An 18,271-nucleotide genomic window follows, 5' to 3' on the forward strand; every position below is an offset into this window, starting at 1 on the left:
TTTCGACAAAAAACAAACACGCAGATACTTAAGCATTCCCTTGATTTTGCTTAATAATAGCTTTAGACATTCATGGTGCTCACATAACTTTGCACAGAGATAAACTGGAATGAAAAACTGAACACTTAGAAGGATGTTTTTAGAAACTGAGAGAAAAATGCTCCCACAGGCACTCTTAGCTTTTACTTGGGAGAAATTAACCTGACCCAGTATCAACTTCCTCATGGATTCATTTTACATGTATGTCCTAGGAAAACCTTCCCCTTCTCCCCTTTGTCTATATTCAAACTGTAACCAAATCAAAGTCAGAGTAGAAGCAGAACCCTGAAAAAAAAAGGAAAAATAAGAAAACACACTGTTTGTTTGTTTGTTTGTTTGTTCCCCCATCTAAGAGACAAACACACAGTGCAAATACCCACCCATCAACACAGGATGTATTTTGAATTCTGATGTTGCAGGGGAGCTTCCATAGGTTCTTCTTAACAAAAGGGAAGTTTTCTCAAAAGAGAAAGGAACACCATCCTGGAGGGAAGCTGGAACTGAGAGTGCATGCAAAATGGTTGTCTGATGAAGCCCTTGCCACATTTATTTATTTATTTACATTAATGGAGGCATATTCTGTAAGTTCATTCGCTACAGTTGGTTCCCTTCTCTGGCATCTTTCTGCAGAAGCAGAATGATTTAGTGAAGCATATGTGAGGACCTCCGGATTTTCAGGTAAAACTGGGATGAAAGGAATAACAGGATCATTGTGAGGTGCACCAGGCACTGTCCTCTGAACATTCCAGGGAGGGACATTGTTGTCATAAATTGTGTTGCTGTGCAAGGCCTGCGGTGGGCTTGCCATGGAGCAATAGTAAAGTGAGGAGCTTTCTTCTGAAGCTTCAGTTGTCCCAGCAGCATGGCATGGAGCAGCTGCTGGACTTCTGACCTGCAGAAAACAGAACAGGGTACAGCTCTGTGCATTCCTGATTGTTGCCTGTGCTCCTGCTAAATAAGAGACATGCAGGATTTTGTTCAAGTTACTTTATCCCCTTAAAAGTGCTTTTGAGCACAGGTGAACTGGATTTACCTGGCCACCAGGTTTTATGTTGATCATGGAAATAAAATTAGAAATCATTCTTATATGTCCTGCCTCATTCCATTTCCCTTCCTAAGCTCTCATGTCTTTTCTTGCAAGATGCCAACTTCAGGCAAAACTGATATATCGCTTTGAGAGAGCTCTTCTCTGCCACTCATTCAAGGCTTTCCCTTCTCAGTTTACGAAATCTTCCTTATTTCTACTTCCAAACCCCAGAACAGCTTTTCTTCATTGCCCCTGTTCTCCTATTTCCTGATCACTTGCTTCTTATCCTCTTAGTCTTATTTTTTTGAGATAAATCTTTCTCCTTCTCCAAAATCTGCAAATTGCTCTACAAATTCATCTCTCCCTAATGAAGTCCTCATTTGACATCCACTTTTCTAGCCACTTAGAATATACTGCTTTTAATTTTCTTTCCTCCAAATTGCTCTTTGAGAGCTCTGCAACCTGGTTGGTGCCCTTTGATACCTGCCAACCCTCCCCCTGTGATTGACAGCTGTCAGTTCCAGTCACCTCTTTTGCCTTCTGCTTTCTGCTCACCTAATTTCTCTGGAACTGACTGCAAGACCTGTGTGAATTCATGCTAGCCACATATGAAAGTCTATCTTTTCAATCATTTTCCTTGCTATATGTGTCATTTTTTGACTTACACAGACAGTCTGAACCAGATCAACAGAGGTGCTTTGGGTGACTGAACTCTAACTGGAATGATACTTACAAATTAATGTTTTAACAGGAATTTAAATACCTAAACTACCTTAGTGGCTGAGACGCTTAGTTCCTTCCCTCAGCTCACCCATGATGATATCTCACACCAGTCAGCCCTGGTCCAGGCACTAAGACAGTCACTAAATCTGTCTCTGATCCTATGCCATATATCGTACTACACAAAGACTTGTTCTCAGTGCGTGGTTATGCAGGACATGGTCAGGTTTTGATGATGGAAAAATTTAAACATACCAGGCTCACTTGTCTCTGTTGAGTTAATGAAGTTCTTTTTTTCTTTGCTGGGAAAAAAAAAAAAGGTTCAATAAATCAGCATTGAGAAGATGCCTTTCTGCTTATTGAAGGAGTATTAATTAATACAGGAGTCCTTGCCTTGTTGAGTGGACCTCAAAGAATGAAAATCTATTTCCAAACTGGATTTGGGTATGGCTATTCTGACAAAAGCTAACGATCAGAGAATGACGTATTTATAGAATGAGGTTTTGTGTTCCACAAAGCTCCTCTGAATAGGAGCAGAAAAATTTCTACTGTACTTGCGGTCAGTTTTATCTGTGTTCAATGAACTGAGTGGGGAGAAAAAGGCATGGAAAATCCTAAACACATCTTTTGAGCAAACATGTTCAATTTTATTGGAAGATGAAATACTGAATTTTTTAATTAAAAAAATCCATAGGATTGTAATAGACAAATGCAAGATCACTTAGATTAAGATATGGGGGACTCCAAGTTCCATTCTTGATTTAGGACATAGCAGCTGTGTAAGAGTTGATGCAAAGCACGAGAGATTAGCACTGTAATTATTTGATAATTTAGAGGGAAAATTAGGAATGTAAAATGTAACTTGATAGGGCTCGACTGCATTTGCAAGGCTAAAACTCCTGTTTATTTCTAGTTTGATTATTTGCAAAACAGGAGAAAAATATCCAGCTATTATAAAGTCTGAATTTTTAATTTGTTCTTGCTTTACTACTATCCTTCTGCCTCTGGAAGGGAGCAATACATGGGTCAAATTAAATTCTTAAAGATTCAGTCTCCTAACTGGCACACTTGACAAGGACACCTCAGCAATCATTTGGGGTAATTATTAGGGGATTTTCTTAGAGCTTTGAATGCAACTGTCATGAAGCTGTGAAAAGGAGCAGAATCAAATGCACAGTAGGCAAAGGTTAGATGGTAAAACTGCCTACCATGGTACCACCTTAGACACCAGAACATGCATACGACGATGAATGGACAACATAGACCCACAGCTGCTGAAGCACAAATAATGTGCCATATCTTGTAATTTCCAGCTTCTTGAAACTCTTCTGAGATGCCAGTGGTATCTAAAATAGCATTAACATGTATTAGCATAGAGAAGTATTTGACTGGCTTTAATATTAGGTCTTTCTGATGCAACTGGCTTCTTAATGTACTTAAACATTCTGTAACTTGGCACAGTATGTTATGAGACAACCTTATCTCCATGGACATTCTAGAAGTATGAGAGCGTAGTTTATGAATGATGCATGGCAGGAGGCTGACAGAAGGAAATAAATGCTCAGAATTAGAGCCCCGCTCAGAACTTCCAATATACTTTCGCAATTGTAATTGTGAACAATAAACAACTGTGAGTAAAAATCATACCTCAGGCAATGTTAAGGTGATGGTATAACACGATTACTAACACTTTGTACATACAAGATATATATCACTTGGATATGAAAGAGCATGTCAGAAGTGTAGAGTATACCACCAGGAGGTATTTTGATTGGCTTTGTCCCTTTTATGCTGGATGTTGGACAGTCCTAGCCTCAAAAACCATGAGCTTTGAGAGACAGTATTTTGTTCAAATGGAAAGAAAGCAATTGTAGTTCAGCAATGAGATTAAATTTGTCCTGCCTGCTCAAAACACTAACCAGAAATTCGTAGCAATACAGATCAGTTCCTTTCTCTTAAAGAAGAAATAAGAATTACAACTTACTTTCTGGTGAAATTGTGATAAAGTTTGCAGGGTTTTCTGAAAGATAAAAACAAGACAGGGAAGTGAAACAGCAACCTGACATTTTGCACTGCAGTTGTGTTCTCTCTGTATCACATACTGAAGTCTTCACAAGGCTCCTCTTCAATCTGCTCGTGGAAGAGGGAACAAAATGCAACAAGCAGAAGATAGGACGTTTTGGAAGGAGGGGGAATGACAGGTTGGTCTCACACTGCCAACAGAGTAATTCTCTCTTTCAGGCCTCTTCGGCATTAAAATAAATAGATTGGCAGAGCGTATTTGAAAGGAAACTTGCATCATGAGCTGGGCACATACTGTGTCTGCTAGCACATTACACCCATACATTTTGATGTTGTTCCCCCTGTTGCAGCATTTTGTGTGGCAATAAACAAGGTCTTAAAGTTAATTAACTTAGCAGGAGAGGAACTGGCAACAGAACAATCTCACTACTTAGCTGCCTGTGGTCGGTAGGACACTACAGCCACACAGATCACTTTCTACCTGCAGCACAACATTGAGGAGGGCAGACCTGGCTAGTCATAACCCAGACTTGGCATCCTGACCGTCTAAGTTAATTTGAAAGCCTCACTTGCCCTTAAGATCATTTAAAGCTATTGTCATCTTTCCTGCTCTTGAACTTCTTGGGGTACAAAGTTATACTTTCTCTTTGTTTGTTGCAAGAGATGTCATTCTCGACAAGACACTTGAACTGTTTTGTCTCTTTACTGTTGTGTGCCCACACACTACTACATGACCATTTGCATCCTGTTTAGTCCATGTGATGTATAACCAGGCTGTCCTTCCACAATCTTTTTTTGTTCCAGTTGATATTTTTTTACTATCCAATAGTCCATGAGTGGCTGTTTGTTGTTGGCAGCTTTGCTTTTCTCTTCCACATCCTCCTGGGGTTTTTTTTGTGTTTTATTTTCCTCTTTCCTTTTGTTTCTATCCTACCAAGAGGTAGGAGAGAAGGCTGAAGAAGGTACAATTGTGCTACCAGTAAAGCATGTTGGGAGAAGCCATCATCCAACATGCATGAGCTTTTCTGTATGTGGCATCCTTTTGTTTAAAAGACTTCTTTCATAATATAGGAGTCTCACCTTCAACAATAACAGTTATTCCATGGCTCTCACTGTGCAAGTTGTCCTCTATTGCTCGACAACGATACAGCCCGCTATCATTCTGGTGAACTGAGAAAAACTCCAGAGTAAACATCTTGGACTTCCATTCTGCTTTGCCCTCCTTCACCAGGATACATGTAGCCTCCTCCAATTTGCACCACTGCATGACTGGCTTTTTCTTGCAGTAATGAACTGGACAGTCTATGATCAAAGAGTTCCCAATATAAGCTTTGTACTGGGAGTGTCTTTTAACTTGAATTTCAGCTGGACAATCGGTGGCATCAAATCCTGGAGGACAAGAAAAAGTATAACAGAAATCATGGTGGTCAGGGTCTGCTATATACTTTCCATGACACTGATCACAGTTTCTTTTCTCTCATTACTCAAGACTTCCCTTGTCTACTTGCAGCAGATTTGGTCTCTATATGAGGCCGTGATAGCAGATAATATCCACACTATTGGTTCTTTCATTTTTAGGAGGATTGTTAAAATGCACTTTCTTCCTCTGATACGAATTTTTACCTTTTTCTATATCTCAGTCAAGTTACAGATTTAATAGTTTAGAAAGGAAATACATAAAATACATATTGCGAGTTTTCTTGTGCTGTCTTTCTCACACTCTTTTCTCTTTTAGCTTTACTTCAGGTTATTGTTTACTTCACAGTTTTTGTAGATTTGTGGAAGGGGAGGAAAGAGCAGTGTGGGGAGCAGAGGGGTCTGTCTGTCTGTCAGCAGCCGGTACTGTTTCAAGGGACGGAGGCTCTGGGCCCCCAGGCAGCCAGTGCATGTAACTGTGATATTGAACACCTTATCTCCACCCTCAGCCAGGGTTTCTTAGGCACATGATTTAGCAATCCTTGTGAACGCCTGGATAGTGTATTCAAGAGCTTGGGATGGCCAGATGAACAGTTTTCGTTTATGACCTTTAGTTTGTAAGCCTTTTCTCTACAGATATCAGACTACTCCACACTATAAATGAATTGTAGAGCACTCAGTAATACTGAGTTTGGAGCATAAGTGTGTTCACAGCCTTCATTATAGCAGAGCTAATGCTTTGCTGCTGTTGATTTTTCAGTTTACTCTCTTTAAGGTGACTGAGAATGGAAGTCTGAAAATGAGAAGGCACTAATCTGCCTCTAAACCAAAATCTTTAATATTGTTCTCATTTTGCCCTATCAATCGTGCCGGATCTTGCTTCATAATGAAGAAGAGGCTGTTCACTGTAAGGCTGATATTTGTAAGCACTGCAAGAAATTGTTGCCTCTGATATATCTCTGCTATGTGCAACAGAGAAACTAAGAAAATATCAGTTCACTAGAGGAAGCTGTCAATAGTTTACCAGCAGTCAATTAGATTTACCAGATAAATTACAGAAATTATTTGTAAAAAGGCAGGCTTGGTTTGAGAAGATATACAGAGGATATGCAACAGCCTTTGTGTTCTGGTAAGGACTTGTAAGTGCACCTAGGTCTTGTCCAGTCTTTTGTACTGCTCTTTAAGAAAGAAGGGGAGCAATGCTTGGAGTCTTTCCAAGTTGGAAAGAGGCCAGCAAATGCCATGAACATGATAAGAAGGCCATGAACATGATAAGAAGGTCATGAAGGAAAGCTTGAAATCTTGGGGTTGTTTCACTTAAAAAATGAACCAACCAAACAAATAAGCAAACAACAATTAGAAGAAAGGACATCATAAAACCACGCAAAGACATAAAGGAAGAATAAATTAAATAATCTGTTTTTTCATGTTTCTGTTAGATATAGGGAGAAATAATGGGCTAAAAGTGAAGTAGGGAAGGTTGATTACATGGTTTGGAAAACTGCTTAACTGTGAATACAGTAATACTGTAACTGGTTTCTGTAGAATCTTGCAGAGTTTGAATCACTGGCAACCCTGAGGACTATCCTGCATAGACATCTGTCAGGATAATACCCTGTTTCCCCAAAAATAAGATGTACCCTGAAAATAAGCCTTAGCATGATTTTTCAGGATTTCTGAGGATGCTCAAAATATAAGCCCCACTCCAAAAATAAGCCCTAGTTACTGTCAAAAAAAAAAAAAAGTCAATTTAAATAGTGTCCAGGCAGCTATACATGTAAAAAAGTAAGCATCTTTTGGACCAAATATTAATGTAAGACCCTGACTTATTTTCAGAGAAACAGGGTATAGCTGAATTTTAACTGGTCAGTGTATGTAAGCATGTAGACAAGTTTGTGGACATCAGGTCCATAAATGGATTCTGAAAGGACTTCAGAAAGATGTATATGCCGATATTCCCAGTGCAGCTGTTTCACTGCTTGGGGAACAGGAGGGGAGTGAACCACAGAAAGTGGCTGTGCTCATGTGCTCTCCCTGAGCAGCCTTTTCTTCTTGATGCTGCCAGAGACTGGTCTTAGGCACTATGGTACTTCTTACATGGTCTCCACTGATACCTGAGATATGCTCGTGATTTACTTTCTGCCACAACATTGCCTCAATAATAGCTGCTGATTATAAATAAATGTGTAGTGTACAGGAAGAGACATTCTCCCAGGGATCATCCATCTGGATGTGGCAGCAATAGCAATATATTTAATATAACATTTAACTTATTGTAAAATATTTAATGTGAATAAAATAATAAAACGTATTCTTTGATATGGCAATATTGAATAATGTACATTATTTATTTATTTATTTACTTACTTACTTATTCGAAGCTATATTATGTGGTAGATGTATTGCAATAGCAACAGCTTTAGCATGTAGAGACTGGCCCTGTTCACAGGTAGTATTTAGCTGCTAAGACAGCACACCTTGCCCAGTCACCCCATCCTTTTTCTGCTCCCCTGAATAGGACATATTTTATTATTGAAAGACATATTTTAGTTTTGAAGATGGATGACTTATCTTTCACTTAGACTCTTCCACCCCGATAAAAAGAAAGCATGATTTGGTTTCAGACAAGTGGGTCATATCTATTTTGGTCATACTGCAGTAGCAGCACATGGTTATGGGTAGTGTGAAAATAGAAACTAAAAATTCAAATTAGAAAGTAAAGGTTTCAGTTGTTTGAGCAGCGGTTGCCATGGAAGATAACACTTGAGGAAGTATCTATAAAGCTTGGATTGTGCCCTGATAGTAGCCTTCCTTCTGATATAATCCTGTGTAACAGATATTTTATGATGGGTGTACAGGTCTCTGCAGAATAGATACTTTCTGATGTCCTTCATCTAATTATTTTACCATACTGTTTTGTCTTTTCCAAAATTCTCCTTTGGGAAAAACAAAACACAACTAAACAAGAAAAACCCAACCCAAATCAAACCACAATTTTCCAGAAGTCCAATTTCTCTCTAAGTTTTAAAACAGACTTCAGTGGTACTCTCTCATTCAGATTATTAACCAGGCAGAGGAACAGAAATTGTTGCACCTCTTTCAATCGTATCTTTTTCCAATGCAGGGAGTCATGTTTTCCTTGATTTTGAATCACCCGGTGCTTTTACAGCAGAGTATAAATCACTGCCCACTGTCACTTTTGGAAAAATCACCTGATCAGCATTGAGCAAATTTTGTGCATCCAACAGTATTCACTTGGAACAGGGTTACTAATCCTCATTAATTCAGATGAACATCCAATTAAGTTGTAAGAAGCTATTCCACTGCTTGTGTAGCATTTACTTGGTTACAATTTGTTTTTTGGTTTGCTGTTGTTGTTGGTTGGTTGGTTGGGTTGATTTGAGGTTTATTGTGGGTTTTTTTTGGTTGGCTGGTGTTTGGAGGTTTTGTTTGGCTTGGTTTTTATTTCTTTGTTTGTTTGTTACAGTTTCACTGGCGTTGGTATTACTTCTATTACTTTTTGCTCATATAGTACCTTTTTAAGAGGTGTTCAACTAAAATGTGCTAGTACATCTCTCAGTCAGGTGAGCTTGAAGAGTGTTTCTCCTTTTTTCCCAAGTGCCTATGCTAACACATGCCACAGTTTTGCTCCTTCGTGTTCTGGTAGTGATCATTCACTTTTGGTGGTGATAATTCACTTACTAGTATAATTAAAATATAGTCATGTCTGGTTAAATTATGTTTCTGGAGTAAAATTCCATCACATTGGATGAGCCTGACTCCAACATCCTTGCTTTCTCCAAGGGGTTACCTATGGAACGTACCACTGAGCTTTGGGAACTTCATGTGGTAAAACTCACACTGCCCTTGCCACCCAGCCCAATAGGTCGTTGCCTGCCCACTATTTCTGAGCAGCAGAGCCCTCCTGTCCCACTGATCCTCAGATGTACTTCCAGATAGATAGTGTGACACCAGTTTCCACACACCTCTTGGCCTTCATCACTGGCTGCTGGTGCAGGTGAAACTGTTTGGCAGCCTGCTGTCAATTACCCTAGTGCACAAATCCTCTTCCTCTTTTCCCTTAAAATAAGTGGGGGTTGAGACTATTTGGTTTCACTTGGTTCTCTATTTCCTCTAGTTTATAATACCTTTTTTTTTTTTCCTTCTCCCAAAGTAGCTATAAACCTGGTAGAAGAAATTTGGCTTACTGAAAACTGATTTAATTTTCTTAGTTATCATTTGTGGTTCCCTTGAAAGAAGCCTGTGGGTGCCAGGTAAACATCACTATTTTATTCAGTGAGTGTTTTGTTTCTTTGTTTGTCGCTGATTGTTTTGTTTTGTTTTTCTCCTGTCAGTCAAATAGAGTAATCTTTTGAACTTCCTAACCAGGAGTCATACAAGCTACTGGTTGCCTTTCAGTGCGTATGAGAATTTGCAGACTGTCCTCAGAGCCTGCAAAAGGATCTTGCTTTCAGAGACTTAAAGCAATGGGTCTTGAGGTGGCCCCTAATCATATATATTTTTTAAAAGAAGTTACAGGACAATGATTTGAGCATGAAAAATAATCACAATTGCTCATATGTTTCTCTATCTTGTTAATGACTGATGGCTGAATGACTTGGGCTTCAGATTTTCAACCCTTTGCTAGGAAGAAACCTATTCCTTGGTAAGTGTTATTAGCCCTTGACTGGGACACCTTCTAGAACAATATCATCATAAAAGATGAGTGAATAAGAGTTAGGCATTTTTCTCAGGCTTTGGAAAATTCTTAATTTGAATTATTTTGCACTTCAAAACTTACAATTCTGAGCTAGAGAAAACCTTTTCCTATAATCCTACCTTTTTTTTCTCTAGTAATTAAGTGTGGGAATTCATAATGAACATGCCATGAAATCTCTAATTAACCTTTCCTCTCTCTCAAACCAGACCTCACTTGGCAAGAAACTTTAAGTGGATAAAAAGCAGTGGATAAAATCTTAATAACAAAACAAAAAACTTGGGACTTTTAATATAGAATAAAATATTTAAGGCAAACTTTAAAAATATCTTTCACAGGTTTCTTGTAAAGGCCATTTGGCAGGAATAGGTGTCAGTGAAGACTTGGGATGAAATAATAATATAAACCATAATATCCTAGAGAATGAGTGATTATTTTTTTTAACAGGGGAAAAAAATCAACATGCCTGATAATGAGCAAGAACCTTTTCTGTTCATTGGTTGTCATTAGAAAGATAAATGTGAAATGAACTTCACTTAATGAATGAGCACAGACACGGCTTGGCGTGCTTTTCCTGTGACTGTGTATCTTAGCTCTTTTCTGTCTGCTGCCTCCTGTGGCTTATGAGAAGTCAAAGGTGGAGACACCATCTGCCAATTCTATTCTATATGTGCTTTCCAGGATAAATTGAATTACCCTTTCTTTCTTTAACACTGTTATGAGCTTTTAGGTTTCCAGCATCACATATATGGATGAAAATCTCAACGCGCAGTTTTCGAGAGAGTGAAAGAACTTGTAACATACCAAACCTTTGTATATCAGCTTCAAACTTACACTCCTCGATAAGATGCAGTTTGACTAAAAGCTCATTTTCTTTTAGATCACTTGAGTGTGTTTCTGAACAGGCTGTGGTGAGCCAGGCTGACAGGGAAGGAAAATCTTCTGTATAGTGTACAGCCAGGATAAGGATTTCAAATGAAAACATGTATTACACAACTTGTACAATATGGAGATACCCATAACAATAATTTCTCTTATTGAAAAAAAAACCCTTCTTTTTCTCATTCTTATGTTCAAGAAAACATAGCCAGGACATGATTTGTTATGCAAGCAAAAGAGGTTTAACGGAGATGGCTTTCCATTTACCTAACTCAACCCAGTTGTAGAAAAATAATAGCTAAAAATTTCAAAATTGAGCCTTCTAATTTTTGACATATAAATGGTATTCAGCAAACGTGGACTTATTAATTGAAATTTCTGAGGCATTTATTTTCAAAAAGATTGATCTTTACTTTGTTTTTCTGTCTCTCCTTCCTTAAAAAAAAAAAAGAACAAGAGTTGGGATAGAATACAAGTCATATGTATAATTCCCTGAGGTAGAAAATGGCTGAGTTATGAAATGACAACTATTCATGAAAATTAAATACCCACAGTTACTTTTGAGTCCTGTGTTTGGATCTGTCTCTGAACACAGCAAAGCGCTAGTAATGTTTTTAATTCAGGTCTGGTGTTCTGTGAAGTTTCTGACTAGGGCCATAGCACAAAAACTACACTAAGCGCATTGATTTGTTGTGGTTTCAGATTTAACACTGAGATTTTCATGACTTTGTTAATTTTAACAACAAACAACGAAGCAGGCTGTGAGGAGAACTCATGGGAAAATATGCTCCCATCTTGAATTTAGGTAAAGTATATTTAGAAAGATAAGCACTTCAGAAAACATATTAAGTGATACCTGAATAGGCCTTTTTCAGAGTTCTAGCTTCAGAGAAGGCTTTTCCTGGAATTATGTAAAATTTTGTTTTATTCGTTTTATGTATTTATATTAGAACTTGGATTTTTCAAAGAATGTCATTATGCTAATAGAAATTTAATTTTTGCCCTTTTCACTTAATTTTTCTCATGCCATCTTAAAGATACAGTAATGTACTTTTTCTGTTCACTTGGTCTACAATGAAGGATTTTCTGGGTTTCTTATTGTTTTTCTATTTGTTTGTGGTTTTGGTGAGGTTTTTTGGTGTTTTGTTTGTTTTTCCTGGCAATGGTAGCATTTGTAAAGCTGACAGAGAACTGCATCATTTTTTTAATTATACCCTGGTGAAACCTGTGTAAGAGCAGAAAACGTGCCTTCATATTCTGATGACTGAAGCTTGAAGATGGAACATTTCTGCTTAGCTGAGTGTCAGCACATGCGGGCTATCCCACAAACAGGTCTAACACCGAGAACCGTGTCCGCTGTCACTGTGCATGTGTGCACGTACTTAGTTACTGCCTGGGCCTTCCTGGAGCAAGGGGAGGTTTGCTTGGTTTTATTTTCATTGGACTGAAACACCTGTTTTGTTTTATGTCTGCTGTCCAGACATCAACAACTACTCTTCACGAGACTGAATGGGAACAACCTGTTCTTTGGTGCTATAGCGGAGAAAAGGTCTGGCTGGACCAAAATTGCTGGAGTGAGAGGGGAGAAGGTCCTTCTGCTTGTGACTTATCAGAAACAAGGTTACTTCCCCTTCCCTAATTTAAATAAAAATTGCAGGTTTTTGAATTTGAATATGAAATCTGTGTGGTCAACTTAGTTTCTGTTAGGAGCAAGGGAAATTTTGGATAGACTTGCAACATACAAACTTAAAGAGGCTGGCTTCAATTTTCAGCTTACTTCTAAACAAAATAAAAACCAAACAAGCTTGGAAAACGTACGGCTAAAATGTAAATACATTAAAAAATTAATTACATCATGGCTGTGTAGAGACTGACTTGCCAAACTTTTTGCTCTGTAATGCTCCTATAAACTTGATTGTGGCATTTGTAGTAATATAGATGTATAGAAGGAAATAGTATTGTTCTCAGAGGACCCCAAGTAGTTTTGATGTAGATCAAAGAATAAAACCTAGTAAAATATAGTATGTGTAAACAAGATTCATGCGATAAGCAACATGACAGAAATTACATTCTGTTTTAAAAACAGTGTATAGGAGCCTGGCAGATGAGTATGGAGGATTTGTCCATGCATTAATGAACTATACTGGATAATGCAGAGAGGTGATTGTGTGAGGAACTAATAACACACACAGACTTAATGAAGTGAACAGAAACAGTAGTTAACTCTTAGAGGACAAGAAGGTGTTTCTTTTTGAGGCATGAAGGAGGTTATCAGCTCTAGATACATCTCCTTAAGAAGTACGTTAGTTTATTCATTTGAAGATCAAATGTGAAGCAGCTCAGTAGCCTCCTCGAGCTCAGACCACACCCCAATTAGGAAATAGATACCTCTAACTGATATGGTAATTCATGTCTCTTAAGCTAAATATTTGAGTTTCCCTTCCCAGACAGATACTCTGAATGCTTGCTTAACCTTACCTGTATTAATAATGTGTTTTATTCATAAAAACAAATGTGTCAAAAGATGCAATAGATTTGCAGACTTTACTCATACATTTCAACTTAAGCTTCACATAGCCAATTTGTTTGTATAATTTTGTCAGTGCCTTATAAAAAAGGTTGTTTTGATCAATTTATCAGTTAATATGTCTGAAATGTACCAACAGCAGCTGAACGTATCTGTTGCAGCAGATATTATCCTTTCTGTATGATTCTCTTCCTTTCAAAATCAGCACTTATGACTCCTTTATGATACTAGCAAGGAAGAACTTGAAACATAATAATCTCATTAAGCAAAATAAAATAAAAATAATACTAGAAATATACTGAGCACAGTGTAGTCCTCACATCAGTCCAAATTAGGAGAATCTCTCTGTTTAAAAATTGCGGAGATGCAACGGTGAAATCAGGATGAAAATTAGGTGGAGTTAAAATAATAATTGAAGGTACACTTACCCAGTAAGGATAACTTAACTGCAAATGGGATTTAGTTCAGCGTTAGTAGTATTCCCATATTTCAAGCAGAGGCTTGAATGATACCAAACCCCTTAAAAGCAGAGCCTTTGGCCACAAAGCCAGATGTATTTTGTCCCCAAGTGCTAGAGTTCTGATCTAGACAGTTACCAAATATTTCTCAATTATTGTCATCTTCCTCTTCAGTCAAAATAGGAGTCTCTGATAAAATCAGACACAGATTATCTCCAAAGTACACTAAGCATTGCTTTGGTTCCTATTCTCCTTCTGCAATGTTTAATAACTACAGACAGGTTAAATTGTAAGACCACATCTTACCGTAAACTTGATAGTTGCTCTGAGCCAGCATTGCTAGAAGTATGTACAGTAATATCCTTTTTATCAGCATGACTGGAGGAGCCTTCATTCTCTGGGCATGGTAGAGAGAAGAGGTCGCGGCGGGTTTAAAAAGTGCAGTTCAAATGGCCTCTTGCATCCTGTCAGGTTTACCTGGGGTGTATGACAGAGCCGATTCCCTTTTCTAGTTCTTCTGCGAAGAGAGTGCAGAAAGGGGCGGGGAAGCAACTTATTTGCAAAAATCTGACAGTTGTCTCTTTTTGTGTGTGTGTGCGTGGTTGAAACATGAACTGCTTGTTCATTTCATATAATCTCAGAACTCTTCTGCGATTCAAGGCAAAACATCTTTCACCCACCTCTGGCTCCCCTTAGAGTGTAATGAACACAGCTGCAGACTTTTTTTTTTTTTTTTTTAAAGATGCTCTTGCAGTTGTGGTTTTGATTTTAAAAGCAGTGATACGGGGAGAAGGGATGCACAACAGGATTTTAAACTTGTGCAGTCCTATTCACAAGTTTGTAGATGTCAGAAACACATCTGAATATTCTTAATTTGCATTAGATTAATTTACAATAACCTGCACTACAAGAGATGATTGCTTCCACTATTCAGTGTTGGCACTCTCATAACATAAGACCATGAAATTTCAGTTTCAATTTTGTGTGTTCTTTTTCAGGATGTCCTCGACACCTTTTGCCCCTAGATATTTCTAAACCACTGAACTGTTTAGCTGAACCTTCCCCAAAAATTCTGCCATTTTAGAGCTTCTTCATCAAGTCAGAACCAAACTAAGGTTGAACAGGAGCTTTTTAGATAGTAATTATCACTTCTGCTTATAATGCAAATACAACAACCACAAACAGAAACCAGGGAAGAAAGTAGTGCAGTTATGAAATCTTATGTTAAAATGGGGAGGTTTAAATGACATTAAGAAGCATTTCTCTAGCGAGAGGGTGATCAAACACTGAAACAGGCTTCCTGGAGAAGTGGTTGATGCCCCAAACCTGTCAGCAATTAAGAGGCATTTGGACAATGCCCTTAAGAACACATGCTAACATGTAGTTGTTGTAGGTGCCTTCCAACTGAACTGTTCTAAATATTTCAAGCTTTCTAGACAAAATATATGCATATTCTGCTCTAACAAAAATCTAAATTATCAAGAGTTTTTCAAAATAGTATTTTGGAGAAAATAGTAATAATAGAACAGCTTTCCAAAATTTTGTGGTTGGAAGTGTCTGGCTAAGTCCTTGATGATCAAGATAATCATACTGATGTTTGTGAGGAACTGAAATAGCCTTACAAAAATTACAATCCAGCGTAAGTGGAAAATATTTGTGAAATAAAAGTGTGAGCGTAACTGCACACATAGCATGCTTCCACTTGAGAAAAAATACGGGTTGCATCTCTGTGTACTGAAGACATCTAGTGGCTGAATCCACAACTGGTTCAGACAGTAAAATCAGTCATTAAGGGATGTGTTCCCTGGCAGTGTCATTTCTGCTTGTGTTAGTGTTGAATTACCCAAAGTTTCTGCTAGCAGTGTAATATCATTAATTGGTCCTTAATCTCTGTATTCCCATTAGAAGAACTGTTTTGGGCTGAGTCTTTTTCTGCCAGCTGAAGCTTTTTGATAAAACAAGATTTGGTCTGTTCTCTACGGTGTTCTGAGATTGGCTTTCTGGGTGGATAATTCCTTGTTGGTAACTCTGTGGAGGCATTCTGAACTGTAAGACAGGTACTGTCATACGTTAGCCTTTTGGGAGAGGTGAGGTGGGTCAGAGCGGCAGGAAGGAGCTCATGTTTCCTGTACCGCAGGCTGTATGTGGCTTGTGAGGATTCTTTACTTCGCATTTTCAATAGTAAATATCTTGAATACCCATCCATGTTTTTAGGGCCCTTTTCTTAAAAAGGCTTTGACATATGTGACTTCTACAATCACTGCTGACTCTTCCTTATTTCCTTTATCTTCTTTCTGCTAGAGAGTAGGATTGTGGGGTTTTTTGGTGGGTGCTTTTTGAGAATATGCTGGAAGATGGCAAAGAATCTGAATTTTCATGTTTTCTTGTGAAGACTAACTCCTTGGGACATTCCTGGGAGGTTTTTTTTAAATTTTTGTGATATTATTGAGTTATAAATGAGATCTTTTAGATTTCCAAATGGTAACTTATATTCTAACTTTTTAAGAAAATTAGCCCCTGAATTTAGGACACTAAAATATTCTAGCTTTGCTTTAAAAGCATATTTCAAGCAATAGTTAATACTAAGTAAATATAAAATAACTATTTACCAAAGAAAGCCATGAGAGTCCTAATCTAAAGCTGCACAACCAGGAGAGGGAGAAGCATATGCATTTAATTCAAGACGAGATATCATTTGAAGATAGCAGAAAAAGATGTCACTAGATGGCACTAATTTCAACTATCAGCTGTAAATCAGTAACTTCCTTGCTAACTACAAATCAGACCTCAGCTGAGTTCTGAGAGATACGAAGTATTTAAAGAACTAAGAGAATTTAATGCAATTCAAACACAATGACTAGCACAGTTCTGGGTGCATAAGATACTATTTTCAGGAAGAGGCTTAAGAAACATGGAGTAAAATTTTGGTGATCTTAAATACCCAAGGACTGCTATTAGTAGAAACTTTCTTCACCACTATGTAATGTTCCTTCTATTTCACCTCAGTTTTTCTTCTGACAGGACAAAGTTGTGTTTTGGTGTTGCATTTTCCATGTTTGAAGGTGGTTTAGCATTGATCTCCAACCACACAAAGAGATACAGCATTTAGATAGTGGGCTCCAATAGGTCTGCTGGAAAGTACCTTCATTACACTACATGAAGAAGCCTTAGTGCCTTCAAGGAGTAACAATAATTTAGAATCTCCCACTCAGCCCCTTGCCCATCACTCGTGATTCTGCAGCTTGCAGCAGCTTGTGCTGCCACAGGAGCTGTGCCTGGTCCCTGCGGCCTGTTCTCATGTCGTATTGCGGTAGCTCCCTCTTAAAGGAGGGATCAGTTACTTCATTTGTAGGCAAGTTCTTTCCTTTTTCCACAATATGAGGTTATCTGCACCTCCCTGCTTTTTTCCCCATGCAATTTCAGTTTAATGTGATGAGCTAAGCTTTGTCAAATCAACAAATACATCTTGTACTAGGTTCTAAATTTCAGACTGAGCATGGGCCTGGATGCTCTCGCAAGGGGTGTAAGTTCATTCAATATGGAGTTGGTTTAGAATCTGTTCAGGGTTTGGCTGTATATAAAACACTTCAGTAAATATAAACATGGGTATTCTAGCTATTGGATTCACTTTAGGGTAATGGCAGGCTTCAGAAATAAGAGTGGGGAGGAAGCTATTTAGAGCTAATTAGAAAATAAGTAAGGTAAGGAGGTCTCATTTACTGCAATGAAATCTAATACCGAATTTGGGAGTTATTCTATACACTGAACGACAGATAAAAAAAGCAACACTTGAGGCAAACCAATATACTAAAACCCCCTAAGAACCTCTAAAGCTCATAATTATTTTTCTTCCAGCTTCGAACAGAACTGCTGAGTGATGTCTTCCCTCCACTGCATTGCTATAAGCTACTCTGTAGGTTAGGAGAAAATTGAAGATTTCCTTATTTTCCTCAGGGACACAATAGTTCTTACTGAACAGAAGGATCATATGATCATTTTCTTCTCCCATATGGGAGGAGAAAATAAAAGTCTCTACTGAAAGACCGTAGAAATGTCCTAATGAATGTGTACTGATTTTAGTGTGTTTATGAAGCACATAAGAGAGAACTGGCACTTTGCTACACTTAAGTAGTCCTCTGATTTTACTTCGTGTTCCTGCACACCACTAGAGAGAAGGCGACACACATAGAGAGAGCTGAGTACTTAAATACATCTAAAATTTGAATACATTTAAATTGTTTGTGCTTGTTTTGCTCAGCTAAATGTGGGCTTTGCACACCAACAGAAACCAGTAATCCATATGTCCTTGTCCAGGTCTAGCAGAAATCTTCTGGCAAAACAGATGTTGTTTTACAACACTAGATCTTCAAATGTTTCTCGTTTCTGAAACCTAGAGCATGGACTTGGGACACTCAGAAGCTAACCTCAAAGGGACTCAAATAGGTACTCAGCAATTGTTTATAATT

At 38.1% G+C, this 18,271-nt stretch overlaps 1 protein-coding gene across 1 annotated transcript; it reads right to left on the reverse strand.

Annotated features, from left to right (window-relative positions):
* Nucleotides 1-127: 127 nt before the first annotated feature.
* On the reverse strand, nt 128-14,199 carry BTLA (B and T lymphocyte associated). The gene is made up of 6 exons (XM_065835690.2): nt 14,112-14,199; nt 4,889-5,197; nt 3,771-3,806; nt 2,995-3,132; nt 2,042-2,088; nt 128-931 (listed from the first exon to the last, which is right to left on the reverse strand). Exons 1-6 carry the CDS (start codon nt 14,197-14,199, stop codon nt 590-592), a joined length of 960 nt encoding a protein of 319 aa, XP_065691762.1. The 3' UTR covers nt 128-589.
* Nucleotides 14,200-18,271: the final 4,072 nt, after the last annotated feature.

Source organism: Patagioenas fasciata, chromosome 1, assembly GCF_037038585.1.
Source record: "Patagioenas fasciata isolate bPatFas1 chromosome 1, bPatFas1.hap1, whole genome shotgun sequence".
Classification (NCBI taxonomy): domain Eukaryota; kingdom Metazoa; phylum Chordata; class Aves; order Columbiformes; family Columbidae; genus Patagioenas; species Patagioenas fasciata.